The sequence below is a fragment of the Sprattus sprattus genome (assembly GCF_963457725.1).
Source record: "Sprattus sprattus genome assembly, chromosome: 4".
NCBI classification, from domain to species: Eukaryota; Metazoa; Chordata; class Actinopteri; order Clupeiformes; family Clupeidae; genus Sprattus; species Sprattus sprattus.
The window spans coordinates 29,889,221-29,906,056 of NC_137923.1; the positions used below are offsets into that span (position 1 = coordinate 29,889,221).

General features: G+C 42.8%; 1 protein-coding gene across 3 annotated transcripts; it reads left to right on the forward strand.

Annotated features, from left to right (window-relative positions):
• The first annotated feature begins 80 nt into the window (after positions 1-80).
• Positions 81-16,763, forward strand: ipo13a (importin 13a). 3 transcript variants are annotated; one of them, XM_080837028.1, is made up of 21 exons: positions 82-295; positions 1,059-1,184; positions 2,284-2,900; positions 3,121-3,261; positions 3,501-3,642; positions 3,861-4,027; positions 4,961-5,081; positions 5,366-5,513; positions 5,844-6,025; positions 6,186-6,212; positions 6,328-6,483; positions 7,278-7,427; positions 7,696-7,776; positions 11,801-11,938; positions 12,035-12,131; positions 12,442-12,494; positions 12,614-12,680; positions 12,989-13,047; positions 13,287-13,376; positions 16,213-16,394; positions 16,524-16,763. In XM_080837028.1, the coding sequence occupies exons 1-21, from the start codon at positions 236-238 to the stop codon at positions 16,618-16,620; spliced, it is 2,901 nt and encodes a 966-aa protein (XP_080693154.1). In that variant the 5' UTR covers positions 82-235; the 3' UTR covers positions 16,621-16,763. The 3 variants fall into 3 exon arrangements, 2 of the variants coding, with proteins under 2 accessions (XP_080693154.1, XP_080693155.1); XM_080837029.1 differs by having other exon boundaries at positions 83-295; positions 6,349-6,483; XR_013968617.1 differs by lacking the exon at positions 16,524-16,763 and having other exon boundaries at positions 81-295; positions 13,291-13,376; positions 16,213-16,350.
• The last annotated feature ends 73 nt before the right edge of the window (positions 16,764-16,836 follow it).

Genomic DNA, 16,836 nt, shown 5'->3' on the forward strand with positions numbered 1-16,836 from the left:
GCTGTCAAGTCTTCACATGTGCTCTGGTATTGGTAGGCGGGGCTACATGTCAAGATACAGACTGTCTGGACGCTTTCTTTAGAGAAGGTCCGATTGAAGGAGTCGAGAGGGTGCTGCTCATGCGCATGGATAGGCTCCGAAAATTATGTTGACGATGTATCTGGTCTTCACGCCCTGACACACCAGTAATCGATTATTTTGCGCTTTCCGTACTCCTTTAGTAAACTGAGTTAACATGGAGTCCAGCTCAGCTCAGGCGTCTGGCGCTGACTTCACCGTTGAAGCTGTGGAGAGGGTAAGCCGATGAACTCATTTTGTCTTATTCATACAGTGCAATGTTCTTTGCATCATATGAACCATATCCTTATGTATATTACAGAGGATTAGAGTTAAAATGTTCTTACTTAAGGCCAAGAATAATATTAAATATGCTAGGACTAACCATACTTTGAATACTCAAAATAATCAAATATAACATTGCATTTGAGGAGTTTATATGCCACTCTTGGTAGGGTGTTGTATATAATATAACACTGTATTAGTTTAGGTTGAAAAAATGTTGGGACATCTGTTCCAACAGTGAATTATTGTCCAACTGACAAATGAAATTCCAATGACTTTGCCCAGCAAAGAGCTAGGCTAGAGTTGAGGAGGCAGTGGGATTGTAATCTGATATCTTTGTAAGCTATGCTATAATTATAAAATGTGCCATGTGGTTCTGTGAAGGTTGTTGCTATTGGCAACATCAAGAATAGAAGAAGAGCCATGGAATAGCCCACTGTGTCCCTGATGTTTGACCCTTAAAATAATATGCCTAAATCAAATCAGTTTGGTCATAGTAACCACCACCACAGCAAGTAACCTTGCAAAATAAATTTCTCTCTCTCTCCCTGTGTGTGTGTGTGTGTGTGTGTGTATGTGTATGTGTATGTGTGTGTGTGTGTGTGTGTGTGTGTGTGTGTGTGTGTGTGTGTGTGTGTGTGTGTGTGTGTGTGTGTGTGTGTGTGTGCTTTGTCCGTTAAATCATAATCACTCTCTTCACATTTCACATTACTCAGGCTCTCCATCAGCTGTACTATGATCCTGACATGGCCCAGAAGAACGTGGCTCAGAAGTGGCTGACCCAGGCTCAGATGTCTCCACAAGCCTGGCACTTCTGCTGGGTCCTCCTGAGCCGGGACAAGGTATCAAACTGCACACACAACAGCACACACAACAGCACACACAACAGAACCGAAACAGCACACACAACAGCACACACAACGGCACCAAAACAGCACACACAACAGCACCGAAACAGCACACACAACAGCGCACACGACAGCACACACAACTGCACACACAACAACACACACAACAGCACACACAACAGCACCAAAACAGCACACACAACTGCACACACAACTGCACACACAACAGCACACACAACAGCACCAAAACAGCACACACAACTGCACACACAACTGCACACACAACAGCACACACAACAGCATCAAAACAGCACACACAACTGCACACACAACAACACACACAACAGCACACACAACTGCACACACAACAGCACACACAACAGCACACACAACAGCACCGAAACAGCACACACAACAGCACACACGACAGCACACACAACAGCACACACAACAGCACACACAACAGTACCAAAACAGCACACACAACTGCACACACAACTGCACACACAACAACACACACAACAGCACACACAACAGCACCGAAACAGCACACACAACAGCACACACGACAGCACACACAACAGCACACACAACAGCACACACAACAGCACCAAAACAGCACACACAACAGCACACACAACAGCACACACAACAGTACCAAAACAGCACACACAACTGCACACACAACTGCACACACAACAACACACACAACAGCACACACAACAGCACCAAAACAGCACACGCAACTGCACACACAACAGCACCACAACACCACACACAACAGCACCACAACAGCACACACAACAGCACCACAACAGCACACACAACAGCACCGCAACAGCAAACACACAAGCACACACAACAGCACACACAACTGCTCACACAACAGCACCAAAACAGCACACACAACAGCTCGCAACAGAGGTATGTACATTAGTTGACTGGGTGGGCCAAGTGACAGGGAGTGGTACTACACTGCAGCCATCAGGAATGATACCATAGAATCAATCCCATAATGGTACCATAGAATCAAAAGTGGAAGATTAGGGTGTCCAACACTGTGTTGCCTGGTAACTGTCCCGGTTCTCCTCAGGTCCCAGAGGTCCAGTTTTTTGGAGCAAGCACGCTGTATGCCAAAATATCCAGGAGCTGGAGTGACCTCCCCACAGAGCAACACGGCTCCCTCAAGACCCAACTCATCTCCCAGGTCGGCCATTTCGCCAGTGGCCCCAAGATGGTGCTGACGAGGCTGTGTGTGGCCCTGGCCTCCCTGGTCCTCCACCTCATGCCCGACACGTGGCCCAGCGCCGTGCCCGACCTGCTTCAGGAGTTTCAGAGCGGACATGCCATCACCGGGGCCGACGGGCGCGTCCGCTGCCTGGCTATGCTGGAGCTCCTAGCCGTGCTCCCAGAGGAGTTCCAGAACTGCAAGATCCCAGCCGCACGCCGCACCCAGTTACGGACCGCTCTGGCTAGGCAGTGGAGTACTGTCTGCCCCCTCCTGCAACAGCTGCTGAGGCAGGCCGACTCCCCAGCCCAGGTGAAGATGAGGGTGCTGCGGTGCCTGGCCTCCTGGATGGCTCTGGACGTCTCCCTGGGGGACAGCGAGGGGCTGCTGCAGGACAGCTTCTCCACGCTGGCAGACCCAGAGCTGTTTGACACGGCAGTGGAGACCATAGTGAGCACCATCTCCCAGCCTGACTGCCACAGGTGAGTGGTCTAAGGCCGTTGAGACATTTCGGTGTATTTTTTTTCTAAGGATTACATTCAGTTAACGAGTAACTGGTTATAACCCTTATACTTATTGATAGTGTCATTGAAAGATACCTACTGTGTGTCTTTGAAGACTGAAATGAAGAATGTTATGTACCCAACTTTGAATAGTCTTTTTATTTTTTGTGTAAAAAAATATTTCCAATGGGCCCGACAGGTTTGCTGACACCTTGGTTAAGTTGATGCCTCAAGTTCTAGGCCTGCAGGATCAGCTGAGGAAGGCTGTGGAGACGGGCGACATGGAGACCTCTCACGGCATCTGCAGGATTGCCGTTGCTCTTGGGGAGACACACTGCAGGTACAGTGCTAACAGTGCCGGCTCTGCCTTGCGGAACAACATGTTCTCTTGAAGTGTCTAAGAACAAAACACCACCTGTGGGCGGTATGAAGCAAATGAGAGGGTTCTTACCTGTTCACGATGAGCTAGTGAACACACCTCTGTACTCCACCGGGGTGGCTAACTAATGTAGCATGGCATGTTACTGCTACCCATCTCACCTGTCTGCTGCTTGTGGTTTCTTCCAATCCGCTCTACAGGACCCTTCTGGAACATGTGGACCAGTGGCAAGACTTTCAGGCCTTGGTCAACATGATCCTGTACTGCACCGGCATCCCTGGGCACTACCCTGTAGATGAGACCAGCAGCTCTCTCACTCTCACCTTCTGGTACACGCTGCAGGTGACGCCATCTCTATCTCTCACACACTCACCTTCTAGTACACACTGCAGGTGAAGCCATCTCTCTCACTCTCACCTTCTAGTACACGCTGCAGGCAAAGCCATCTCTCTCACACTCACACCTTCTAGTACACGCTGAGGAATGGCCTGAGGAAATTCTGAGGAATGGCCATAGCTAGCAGGTTGTACTGAGACTTTTTTTCACTCATCTCTTCTCAGGACGAAATTCTGTCCTTTGATGCAGATCGCCAGGCACTTTACCTCCAGGTGTACAGGCCCCTGTATTTCCAGCTGGTCGATGTTCTGCTGCACAAATCCCGTTTTCCCAGCGATGAGGGATACGCCTCTTGGTCCTCTGATGACAAGGAGCAGTTCAGAATTTACAGGTCCACAGAACTCTGAAGCTGATAGGCCTTACGTTATTTAGGGGCTAACTATTTCACTATTTAAATCCAGGGAATCTGCTAGGCATATGTTGATGTTACTATTATGAGTTGAAATACAATTAAAATATAGTTATGTAGCGCCATGAACCAATTGGAATCTTCTAAAGGTTATTTACAGAGTCCAGAGCCTGAACCCCTAGAGCAAGGAAAAGACTTTGGTAAGGAAAAAACTCCCTTTAGGAAGAGCCCTTAAGCAAAACCCCAGCTCTGCTTGGGGACGGCCAGGGACGGAGATAGAAAAAGAGGAAGGGAAGAACGCAGAAGGAAAGGGAGAAAAGGAGGAGAAGAGAGAATCAGGAGCAAGCAGATTAATGAATCAGGATAAAGCACATTAGCATGCATACATTAAAATGAAGTCATGTTGCAGACGCTTTTATCCAAAGTGGCATACACATACAAGATGGTATAAACATGATACATACAAGATGATATATGATACATACTAGATAGTATAAACATGATACATACAAGATGGTATATACATGAGACATACAATATACATATACATGATAAATACTAGATGGTACATGATACTGTACATAAGAGATTGATAGTGGATAAAAATAGGGCCAGCATTCAAAGTATAGGTTGTGGGTAAGGTTATAAGGTTAATGGTTGTAAATATCATATTAATTCGTCTATCATGAATGTCTTAAATATGAACAGACATGTTTGACAGAAATCTTAAGATTGGATGTTCTTATGTAAAATTCATAGACATTATAGACAAACCATAGTGTTATAATAATGCATTCCCTTCTGAATACCTCTAGATAGATAGGTCTGTTATAGTTGTGTTCTATCTTTGCATCCTAGGGTAGACATCTCAGACACACTGATGTATGTATATGATCTGCTATCTTTGCATCCTAGGGTAGACATCTCAGACACACTGATGTATGTATATGATCTGCTGGGGCCTGAGTTGCTTAGGAACCTTTATGACAGACTTGGCCGACTTCTGACAGACACGAGACGAACAGCCGCCTGGCAGGTCAGTCAAGAAAACAACCTCCTTTTCACAAACACTCAACCTCAACACATAAACAAGTGTAAACACACACACACACACACACACACACACACACACACACACACACACACACACACACACACACACACACACACACACACACACACACACACACACACAAACACACACACACACACTCTCTCTCTGATTATAACTACCAGCCAAGCAATGAATGAATAGATGACAAACTAACTGGCTTTACTGATCATAAACCTTTTTCTCCCCATCTTCTGTCTCTCGTGGAGGATATAGAGGCACTTCTGTTTGGGTTTCAGTCCATTGCTGAGACCGTAGACGTCAGTTACTCTGATGTCATCCCTGGACTGATCGGCCTGATCCCCCTGATCAATGTTACCAACGTGGAGCTAGCAGACACAGTCATGTTCACCATAGGTACTGTTCTCCTCCTGGCTCTACATGAATCACTGGAATTTATTTGATTCCAGTACACTGTTTGTCAGATTCAGTGCACTACACCTCACGGCCCTTTAGCTGCCAGTTCTGTGCGTGCACTCAAAAAACTCAGGTGTTTGTACGCAGTCCTGGATTTATAAATGGGCAACAAACAAAGTGGCTCAGACCGAACAATACAGTGTTCCAGACAGTCAACATTGTTGCCACAGTAGCACCGAAGGGAAGGGTGTATTTGAAACCAGAATTGCAGACTGTACCTTTAAAGGCCCACCTGCCAGAGTGTTGTGACTCCCTCCCTGTGCTCTGCAGGCTCACTAGGGGAGTGGCTGGCAGATCACCCTCTCATGCTTGGGGGGATTCTGCCCGTGGTGCTCCAGGCCCTGAGCAATGCAGACCTGTCCGTGTCCAGCGTCTCCGCCCTGAAGAGAATCTGCCGTGAGTGCCGCTTCAGCCTCCAGCCCCATGCCGACAACATCCTGGCTGCCACGCAGGTGAGGTTATATTGTTTACGGTGTGATGCCTGAAGCACAAGGCAAGCTTCTGAATTTTGTATAATCTTCGCCATGTGCTTTCTGTTTTGGCGTGACAACATGAATGGAAAAAATATTTGTTAGAAAGATTGAGCTCAAGAAGTCTTGTTTTTTTCCACAGGATGTTCTTGTCAAACAGATCCACAAGGTCAGTCCATCTTTAACACCTACAATATATACATCCCTATTAAAGCGTTAAAGGGTAATAGCGTTAATATAAAGTCTCAAACATGAACATGTCATTCTGTGCATTATGTGTAAAGCCCTGCTGGTGTTGTCTGCAGAGTGCCCAGTGTATGTGGCTCATGCAGGCCCTGGGGTTCCTGATCTCGGCCCTGCCAGGGGAGCAGATCCTGGGCAAACTGCTGCCCCTGCTCGGCCCTCACCTCCAGCAGCTGGGGCATTTGACAAAGGAGACGGTATGGTCAACCTGAGCTTAGAGAGTGGTGGTACTTTTCACTACCACACAGAAGGGGACTCAGTCAGCGGTGGTGCTCAATCAGAAGATGAGGCTTTATACTTTCAGTGGTGCATCAAGGTAGAGAGTAGCAATGGTGATCAATCAGAAGACAAGGCTTTATTTTTTCAGTGGTGCATCAAGGTAGAGAGTAGCAATGGTGGTCTCCAATTTATTTCAAACAAGTCTAAGGTTTTAAGACCCGCAATGACAACACACCAAAACACAAAAAATCCAAACCAATTATCGTGCAGGCAGACATCCAGAATCTTACACACGTAACATACTGTATGTCTCAAACTCATCTTCCCCAGTCATCCCAGTTATTCAATCTGTGTTTGCATGATGGAGTTTACAAGAACAGAGTAAAGCCTGTCTCTAGCTCAGGCCCTCACCTCGCAGCTGTACAGCCTGTCAAGAAGAGAAGTAGGACACAAACAGAGAGGGGAAACCTACACTTCGGATCTTGAAGCCAATATTGAGAAAGAAACATGACTCCATGACTCCAAACTGACACTCAGTGATAAGCCATTAACATAAAGCATAGACCACAAACACATAAAACACAAACTCATCCATTGACATAAGCCATAAAATCTCCCAAATAAATAATAATAAACAATAAAAAAATCAACTCCGTCAAGAGAAATGTTGTAATATCTCAAAATTACTAGAGGATTACTGCTTAGTCTCAGAGTGTCTTCCTTAAGAGAAACGACGGCATAAAACATGACTCATCTCTTTCTTTCTTTCCAGCCCAACCCATCTAACAAGTCAGCAATCGTCCACATCCTGGGCCTGCTGTCCAGTCTGTTCACCACACTGGACACCAATGCTGAGCCTGAGGGCTCTGACGACATGGCCATATCCAGACCAGCAGCAGCCCCACAGCCCGACCCACACCCAGTAAGTCACGTACTCGGCAACAGATACATACGAGACACAGGAATCAAATAATGAGTTGTGTGGTGGGACTTCACAATTGTTGAGTATTTTTTACATGTAAAAGTGTACACAGTATGACTGAAGTATTTTTCTGAGACTGAATTAGATACTAAAGTCACGTGTTGTGTAAGGCAGTATGTGTGAGTGTGGTGCAGAAGAAATTCTATGTCCACCTTGTGTGTAAACTAATAAAGAAATGTGATGCTTTATGGATTAAATGTCTGTGCAGGTGGTTGTAGTACTGCAGCAGTTCTTCCCTCTTATTCAAGCTGTCCTCAGCAATTGGCTTACTGACTCCGAAGTAGTGGAAGTAAGCAGCACCCCCGCCACGCACACACACTATCTGTCTATCTATCTATCTATCTACGTATCTATCTATCTATCTATATATATATATATGTTTATTTATCTATCTATCTATCTGTATATCTACTGTATCTATCTATTTATCTATATATTTGTCTATCTATCTATCTATCTGTATATCTACTGTATCTATCTATTTATCTATATATTTGTCTATCTATCTAGCTATCTATCTATACAGTATATCTATCTATCTATCTGTTTATATATCTATCTATCTATGTATATACTGTATACATCAATCTATCTATCTGTCTATCTATCTATCTATCTATCTATCTATATATCTATCTGTCTATCTATCTAGCTATCTATATGTGTGTCTATCTAGCTATCAATATATCTGTCTATCTATCTATCTATCTATGTATCTATCTATCTATCTATCTGTCTGTCTGTCTGTCTGTATATCGATCTGTCTGTCTATAGATCTGTCTATCTATCTGTCTATCTATCTATTTATCTATCTATCTTGCTATCTATGTATCTATATATTTGTCTATCTATCTATCTATACAGTATATCTATAAATCTATCTGTGTATCTATATATTTGTCTATCTGTCTAGCTATCTAACTATACAGTATATCTATCTGTTTATCTATCTATCTATACTGTATACATCTATCTATCTATCTATCTGTCTATCTATTTAGCTATCTATATGTGTGTCTATCTAGCTATCAATCTATCTGTCTGTCTGTCTAGCTATCTATCTATTTATCTATCTATCTAGATCTAGATAAATAGATAGATAGCTAGATAGATAGACAGATAAATTGATAGCTAGATAGACACACATATAGATAGCTAAATAGATAGACAGACAGATCGATAGACACACAAACTGACAGACAGATATCTATCTATCTATCTGTCTGTCAGTTTGTGTGTCTATCGATCTGTCTGTCTATAGATCTGTCTATCTACGTATCTATTTATCTGTCTATGGGCCTCATTTATAAAACGTACTTACGCACAGAACTGATCTTAGACTGTGCGTGCGATCAAATCCACGTCTAAGTACAGATTTATAAAAACCGTCTTAGACGTAGAAAAGGACGTATCTCTACGTCTGGTTTCAGTTGACGTAAGTACATTTCCTTGCGGCAATACTGGAGTACTGCAGGAATTCAGGACTCTCCGAGCGCCGACAGGCAGCCGACACGCAGTTTCATCATCATGCACCACCGTCACCATTTGGGCTAATGGTGAAAGGCCAAATTAATGTTAAAATCAAATAAACTATTAGAATAATTTACACATGAATGAGATTCACATCTTATAGGTATTCCGTTTTAATTTCACAAGTGTAAAACATTTCGCTCAAACTTATAACCTATAAAAAGACTAATAGTGGCTTAGTTTTCAGTAGGAGATATGGCTGCATTGCTGTTGTTAGAGGATATTGCCAACTGCGCAATAAGGAGAGAGAGGTTTTTTTTGTGATCGTGCAGACTTTTTGACACAGGATGATGTATGTCTGATAAGCAGGTACCGCTTGCCGAGAGCGTTGTGCCCAAATGGCCTCTCGTCTAGAGAGGCGCACCAGAGGCAACCAGGCCATACACGTTCAGGTAGTGTCCGTTCTTGGATTCCTGGCTACAGGAACGTTCCGATGAGAAATTGGAGACCAGTCGAGCAATCCCCGTCATCATTAAGCAGAATTTTGCCCGATGTTCTTCGTAGTATAGCCTACTATCCCATATGCCCGCAATTTATTAGATTTCCATACAGTGCCCAGCTAAATGTGAAAGAGGATTTCCTGCGTAAAACAGGGTTCCCAATGTATTCTCATCCAGATTTCGCACACTCAGAAAGCCTAGGAAGCCCACTTCAATACAGCACCAAAGCCTTGGTGCTGCTGCCGCAGATGTGGCTTCTGGTGCTGCTCGTGCTTCGGAGACGTGTCTACTACATGTCAAATACTTTGCTTTTGCCATTACGCCACCAGACAGGCTTTCTAACGATGTTTTGGCCCGCACCTGCTGTTCCATCAGCAGAACGTTGATGTCAACCTCACTTTAATTCTTCTGTTTACATGTTTCTTTCTTTCTTGCCACTTTCACAGAGAGTTTGTGGATTGAGGATGCGCTCTGTTTGTGCATTGAAAATATGCTGATTAGATTAAATAGGGGCGTTTTGAGGGCGGAGATTCAGTTGCGCACAATTTCACGACCATTTGTGATTTATAACCGAAGGATTGGCGTACACGTGTTTTTTGTGTGTACGTCTGTTTTCTGTGGATCTCACTTACGCTCATTTCAGGAAATGTCTTAGACAAAATGTAGGATGGTTTCTACTTACGCACAGAACTGATCTTAGACTGTGCGTGCGATCAAATCCACGTCTAAGTACAGATTTATAAAAACCGTCTTAGACGTAGAAAAGGACGTATCTCTACGTCTGGTTTCAGTTGACGTAAGTACATTTCCTTGCGGCAATACTGGAGTACTGCAGGAATTCAGGACTCTCCGAGCGCCGACAGGCAGCCGACACGCAGTTTCATCATCATGCACCACCGTCACCATTTGGGCTAATGGTGAAAGGCCAAATTAATGTTAAAATCAAATAAACTATTAGAATAATTTACACATGAATGAGATTCACATCTTATAGGTATTCCGTTTTAATTTCACAAGTGTAAAACATTTCGCTCAAACTTATAACCTATAAAAAGACTAATAGTGGCTTAGTTTTCAGTAGGAGATATGGCTGCATTGCTGTTGTTAGAGGATATTGCCAACTGCGCAATAAGGAGAGAGAGGTTTTTTTTGTGATCGTGCAGACTTTTTGACACAGGATGATGTATGTCTGATAAGCAGGTACCGCTTGCCGAGAGCGTTGTGCCCAAATGGCCTCTCGTCTAGAGAGGCGCACCAGAGGCAACCAGGCCATACACGTTCAGGTAGTGTCCGTTCTTGGATTCCTGGCTACAGGAACGTTCCGATGAGAAATTGGAGACCAGTCGAGCAATCCCCGTCATCATTAAGCAGAATTTTGCCCGATGTTCTTCGTAGTATAGCCTACTATCCCATATGCCCGCAATTTATTAGATTTCCATACAGTGCCCAGCTAAATGTGAAAGAGGATTTCCTGCGTAAAACAGGGTTCCCAATGTATTCTCATCCAGATTTCGCACACTCAGAAAGCCTAGGAAGCCCACTTCAATACAGCACCAAAGCCTTGGTGCTGCTGCCGCAGATGCGGCTTCTGGTGCTGCTCGTGCTTCGGAGACGTGTCTACTACATGTCAAATACTTTGCTTTTGCCATTACGCCACCAGACAGGCTTTCTAACGATGTTTTGGCCCGCATCTGCTGTTCCATCAGCAGAACGTTGATGTCAACCTCACTTTAATTCTTCTGTTTACATGTTTCTTTCTTTCTTGCCACTTTCACAGAGAGTTTGTGGATTGAGGATGCGCTCTGTTTGTGCATTGAAAATATGCTGATTAGATTAAATAGGGGCGTTTTGAGGGCGGAGATTCAGTTGCGCACAATTTCACGACCATTTGTGATTTATAACCGAAGGATTGGCGTACACGTGTTTTTTGTGTGTACGTCTGTTTTCTGTGGATCTCACTTACGCTCATTTCAGGAAATGTCTTAGACAAAATGTAGGATGGTTTCTACGCAACGTTTTATAAATGAGGCCCTATCTATCATCTATCTATCTTTATACCGGTAGCTATCTATATGTGTGTATATCTATCTATTTATCTGTCTATCTATCTATCTATCTATCTGTCTATCTATCTATCTATCTATCTATCCATCCATCTATCTATCTATCTATCTATATATGTCTTTCTATCTATCTATCTATCTATCTATCTATCTATCCATCTATCTATCTATTTACCTAGTTATCTGTCTGTCTGTGTGTCTATCGACCTGTCTGTCTATTGATCTGTCTTTCTGTCCATCTCTATATGCTGGTGTGGTCATCTTTTTCTCCTTCCTGTAGGCTGCTTGTGCCATCTTTGACAAGTCACTGAAGACCCTCCTGAGTGGTTTTGCCCCTCTGGTCTCCCAGCTGAGCGAGCTGATTGGGCAGATGTACAGTGCTGTTCCTCAGGCTGCGGCGCTTGACCTCACACGACAGGTGGGGTGACTTCTTCAGTTCCAGAGGAGCCACTAGTCATCCATCACGTCTCGAGTTTATAAATGATTGTGGCTTGTTTTGTGCCTTTTTTATCAGCTTGTACACATATTCTCTAGCGAGAAAGAACACTTTGCCCCCATCAAGTCGCTAATTGAGCTTCTGAGCTCCATCACACTGACTATCTTTCAGCAAGGTAAAAACAAGAGCTCACTGATTCGAGGACAGTAAGCAGCACTGCGGTTTTCCAATAAACCATATGATTTGAACATTGTGATCCTTTTTCTAGATCCATGTTAGATATTGCTTGAAAAACTTTCTGTTCAGGTGTTCATTTGACTACTGATGTACACTGATGCATGTTTTGTGAGAGAGAATATACTTTCAACTTTCAGCCACTACTGTGTGTAATATTTGCATTTCTATTAGTTTTCATTGTATATCTATGCATGATTTTATTTTAGACCCAGGAGATAATTTCATGTCTATGCATGATTGTAATTTAGAGCCAAGAGATCACCCTGACATTGTGGATTCATTCATGCAACTCCATGCACAGGTTTGTTTGCAGTTCATTCATTTAAAAAAAGATCTTTTTAAAATACTCATTGATTGTCATTGTGTCATTTACACTTGAGTACTAATCTCGTGTGATTTCCCCGTCATGGTGTTTTCCAGGTGCTGAAAAGAAAAGCGGAGCTGTACCTCTCTGAAACTTTGGACATCAAAGCTCTTTTCTATTGTGGTGAGAACACGACCTGCTGACCCCAGCCTGGATACTCAATACTGTTGTCGTGGTTTTCATAATGGGAGGGCCAGCCTACTCCTGCTACCTGTAATTGAAACCCATAAGTAACAGACACAGAAAAAGTGACGTGTGCAACAAAGCCTACGCTGGTTTAATCTCATTCTCAGTTACCTGATCTATGTGTTTATTCCCTGTGAGTATATATCCCAAGGCTGATGGTACAATTGGTAGGTGCTATGAAGCAAATGATCGCTATTTAAATTTAACTCTGAATATTCATGTTTGGATTCTTTCTACTTCTTCAGGAATCCTGTCATTCAAATTCCCTGAGAAACCCACTGTGAAGTCAACATGTTTGTTCTTTGTAAGTCCATGGCACATTCCTAGAGTTCCTGGGCGCACTTAACATGTGATAAGCATTTCACAGACAACACCTAGCAGGATACCCTAGTTTGATATGTAAAAAAATACTGTTTAGTGCTTCAATGCTTGTCTCTACCTAGTCACCTGTGAATGCACACACGTTTAGTAGATGTTGAAGGGGTATCTGCAGGTCCTCTGTGTACAGATACATGACTGCTGTGTGTGCTCTACTACTGAAAGACAGAACTGGTTCCCCACTGTGAAGATATCCCTGCAGTGAGTGAGGTGCTGCAGGAGGACGGGAAGTTGCTCCTTCAGTCCCTGCTAGAGGCGAGTTCCCTCAAGGCTCCATTTTGTTTCTTGTCACACAATTTACGTACGCAGTGCTGGCAGAAACATGGCCGGATTTATCCCAGACTCAACTAATGTCTAGGACATAGAATACGTATTTTGACGGGCTGTGATGGCAGACAAAAAAAAAGTTAAATGTTATGTAAATAATTCTCATAACCTTTACTGTGATTCAGTGGCGGTGCGTGCATTTCACGACTAGGCCTTCAGCGATGTCCTACTACACGATGTTAAACTGAGTGAATCCACCTCCTAATACCATCATTACGACGCCGTGGCTCTCGAACCATTATATTTATACAGAAAGGCAGTATAAGTGAGCATTGCATCACCTTAACATAGTCGAGTACAACAGACTTTATTAATATTTCCGGAGCATTTAAAATCAATACAACCGTATTAACAATACATTAAGAGTAGTAAACTCTCAGTTATATGATCGCTTGGATATTACTGTCACAACTTAAAAATAAAAGGCGATTTTCAGGGATTAGTCTACAAAGTTTTATTAAGTCCACCGAAAGTAGCCTATGTGAGCTTTAACACGTTTGTCCACTAAACATCGCATTGTCCCACCTGCAAAGCAGTTTCATTAAACTTCCCATCCTCACGATATCCAGTTTTTCTTGAAAGTTCCGTCTTGAAAATGGCGTTGTAATTGTATCAAAAACTGGAATTATCAAGTTGGTGTAAACTAGTTTATTTGAGTTGGTTAATGTAATTATATTTAGTCTTACCAATTGAAACAACTAGCATAATAAGCATTGAAACCGATGTACGTCGTTTTCGCATTAGCCAGCTAAACTGAGCACTGAAGCACTGCACCGCTCTGCCTCAGTATCCAATCAAAGGACGTTTACGTGTCACGTTCAACGCAATGAAAGAAATCTTCCGGGCCTTCTAGAACATAGACATGTATAGATAGACACCGCCTCCACTGCTTCAGCCCGTTGCCTCGGCGAAACGCGTCGCCGCCATTTTGGGAAAGGTGCTCTCTGCCGTCAGAGGTCTGTCAGACGTGTCAAACAAGCGCAAGTTGCCAGGAGCTGCGGTTTTTCTGGATAAAAATCACGATAACCTTTTACATTTCGCAACCAATTTCATGGAGTATTCAAAGGTTTATGCTCTACGTGAAGTGTGTGAAAAAGATTTGCCTCTACGTTACTTTGAATCTCGCTAGTCAAATCGCCAGTCATACATGTGCATGGGTCTATGATAAACGCTCACTTTTCTTTCAAAACTCGTGCATTTTGAAAATACTGAGAAGATCTATAAACTATCGAAATAGTGCTTCTTTAGTTACTAGTAGTGACCATCATTAAGAGAAAGAGCATACATCAAATAGTGAGAAACTGGCAGTCAGTGTGTTTTTCATAGTTTAATTCCTTTTCAAGTATGTGCATTAAGAAACCTTGAACAGTGCAATTGGCAATACACAGTTATTTCACAATTATATATTGTGTCAATTGCACTGCATAGATCTGAAAATGTTAAGAGCATGATTGTATATTATGTCAAATTGTACAAATGTACATATATATATATATATATATATATATAATATGAATATATACTTATACTTAAAATATATTATATTGTATCACATATTATATATATCATATGTTATTCCATTGCACATTATACTGAGTCATTATATTATATTGTATTATATATATGCTATGTTATTTATATTACAGTTCAACTATTGAGATGTGTAGGCTATGTATATATTGAGATGTGTATATTTTTACTGCTATAGAAATATATAGATTTTTTTTGTAGCCTAATGTTGATTTGTGAAATAACTGTGTATTGCCAATTGCACTGTTCAAGGTTTCTTAATGCACATACTTGAAAAGGAACTATTAAACTATGAAAAACACACTGACTGCCAGTTTCTCACTATTTGATGTATGCTCTTTCTCTTAATGATGGTCAATACGTAGTAACTAAAGAAGCACTATTTCGATAGTTTATAGATCTTCTCAGTATTTTCAAAATGCACGAGCGTTTATTATAGACCCATGCACATGTATGACTGGCGATTAAACTAGCGAGATTCAAAGTAACGTAGAGGCAAATCTTTTTCACACACTTCACGTAGAGCATAAACCCTTGAATACTCCATGAAATTGGTTGCGAAATGTAAAAGGTTATCGTGATTTTTATCCAGATAAACCGCAGCTCCTGGCAACTTGCGCTAGTTTGACACGTCTGACAGACCTCTGACGGCAGAGAGCACCTTTCCCAAAATGGCGGCGACGCGTTTCACCGAGAAGCAGTGGAGGCGGTGTCTACCTATACATGTCTATGTTCTAGAAGGCCCAGTGTCGCCAACTCGAAATCTGATTGGTTGTCACAACTGTCTGTTTCAGTTCATTCAACTTAAATGAACTGAAACAGCCAGTAACTTAAATGAACTGAAACATCCAGTTGTGATAACCAATCAGATGTACACGGGCCTTCAATGTGAATTCTGAAGGCCTCAGGGAAGATTTCTGTTCTCGGGGATGATTTCTCGGACCGTGGCAACACATGATAGCTGAAATATGATTGGATGAAAGCTCTAACATAAATTAACAACGCTGGAAGCTATGAAATGAAGATAATGGACTATGGGGAATAATTTAATACATATTTATGAAAAGAAAATATTAAAATTACATTTATTTTATTACATTTATTTTCTGATGTTTAGGCCAGCAGAGAAGGCCCTGACGGACCACCACTGCTGTGATTAAACAACCTGCATTATAAATCACATCACAGATGCTGACCAACTAACGCGACTTGCTGGAACGTTTCTCTTGTGTAGGGCATTGGGGGACTGGCTGCCCTTAGTGTGATGGAGCACTTTGCCGAGGTGCTGCTGTGCTTGAACCGCCACTGCCACAGCCTGCTGTCTGTGTGGATGCAGGAGGTGCTGCTCACACCCAACTTTCCCTCAGCACACGTCTCCATGGAGCAGAAACAGACTTTCAATCAACAAATCCTAAGGTAGCCTAACACCACACAACACAACAACGGCAAACTGATCATGGTGACTGTGCTCTCAGCTCTTACAGCTTTAACTAAAGGGCTAGTAGGTTGCCTAGGTAACACATGCCATCTCTTCTCCCCTTTTAGGGAGCAAGCGAACAAGAGACGTGCGAGGGAGATAGTGCGAGACTTTTCTCAGCGGTGTCGAGGTGTGCACGGAGCAGAGTACGCTGGAGATTACTGACCCGACATGGCAAGGGTTCAGACACTCAAATGTTCCTCAGGACCTACAGCCAGGAGGAAACAAGGCATCTTTTATAGGTTTTCACATACATATTGGTATGTTAGTTTGCATTTGTATGATTTTATTAAAATGTTTGTGATGTTTCCGAGTGTGGTGCTCTTTGTTGGGTTAAGGATTGATGCTCAGCCAGCTGAATCAGCAAGGGAGATGAACATA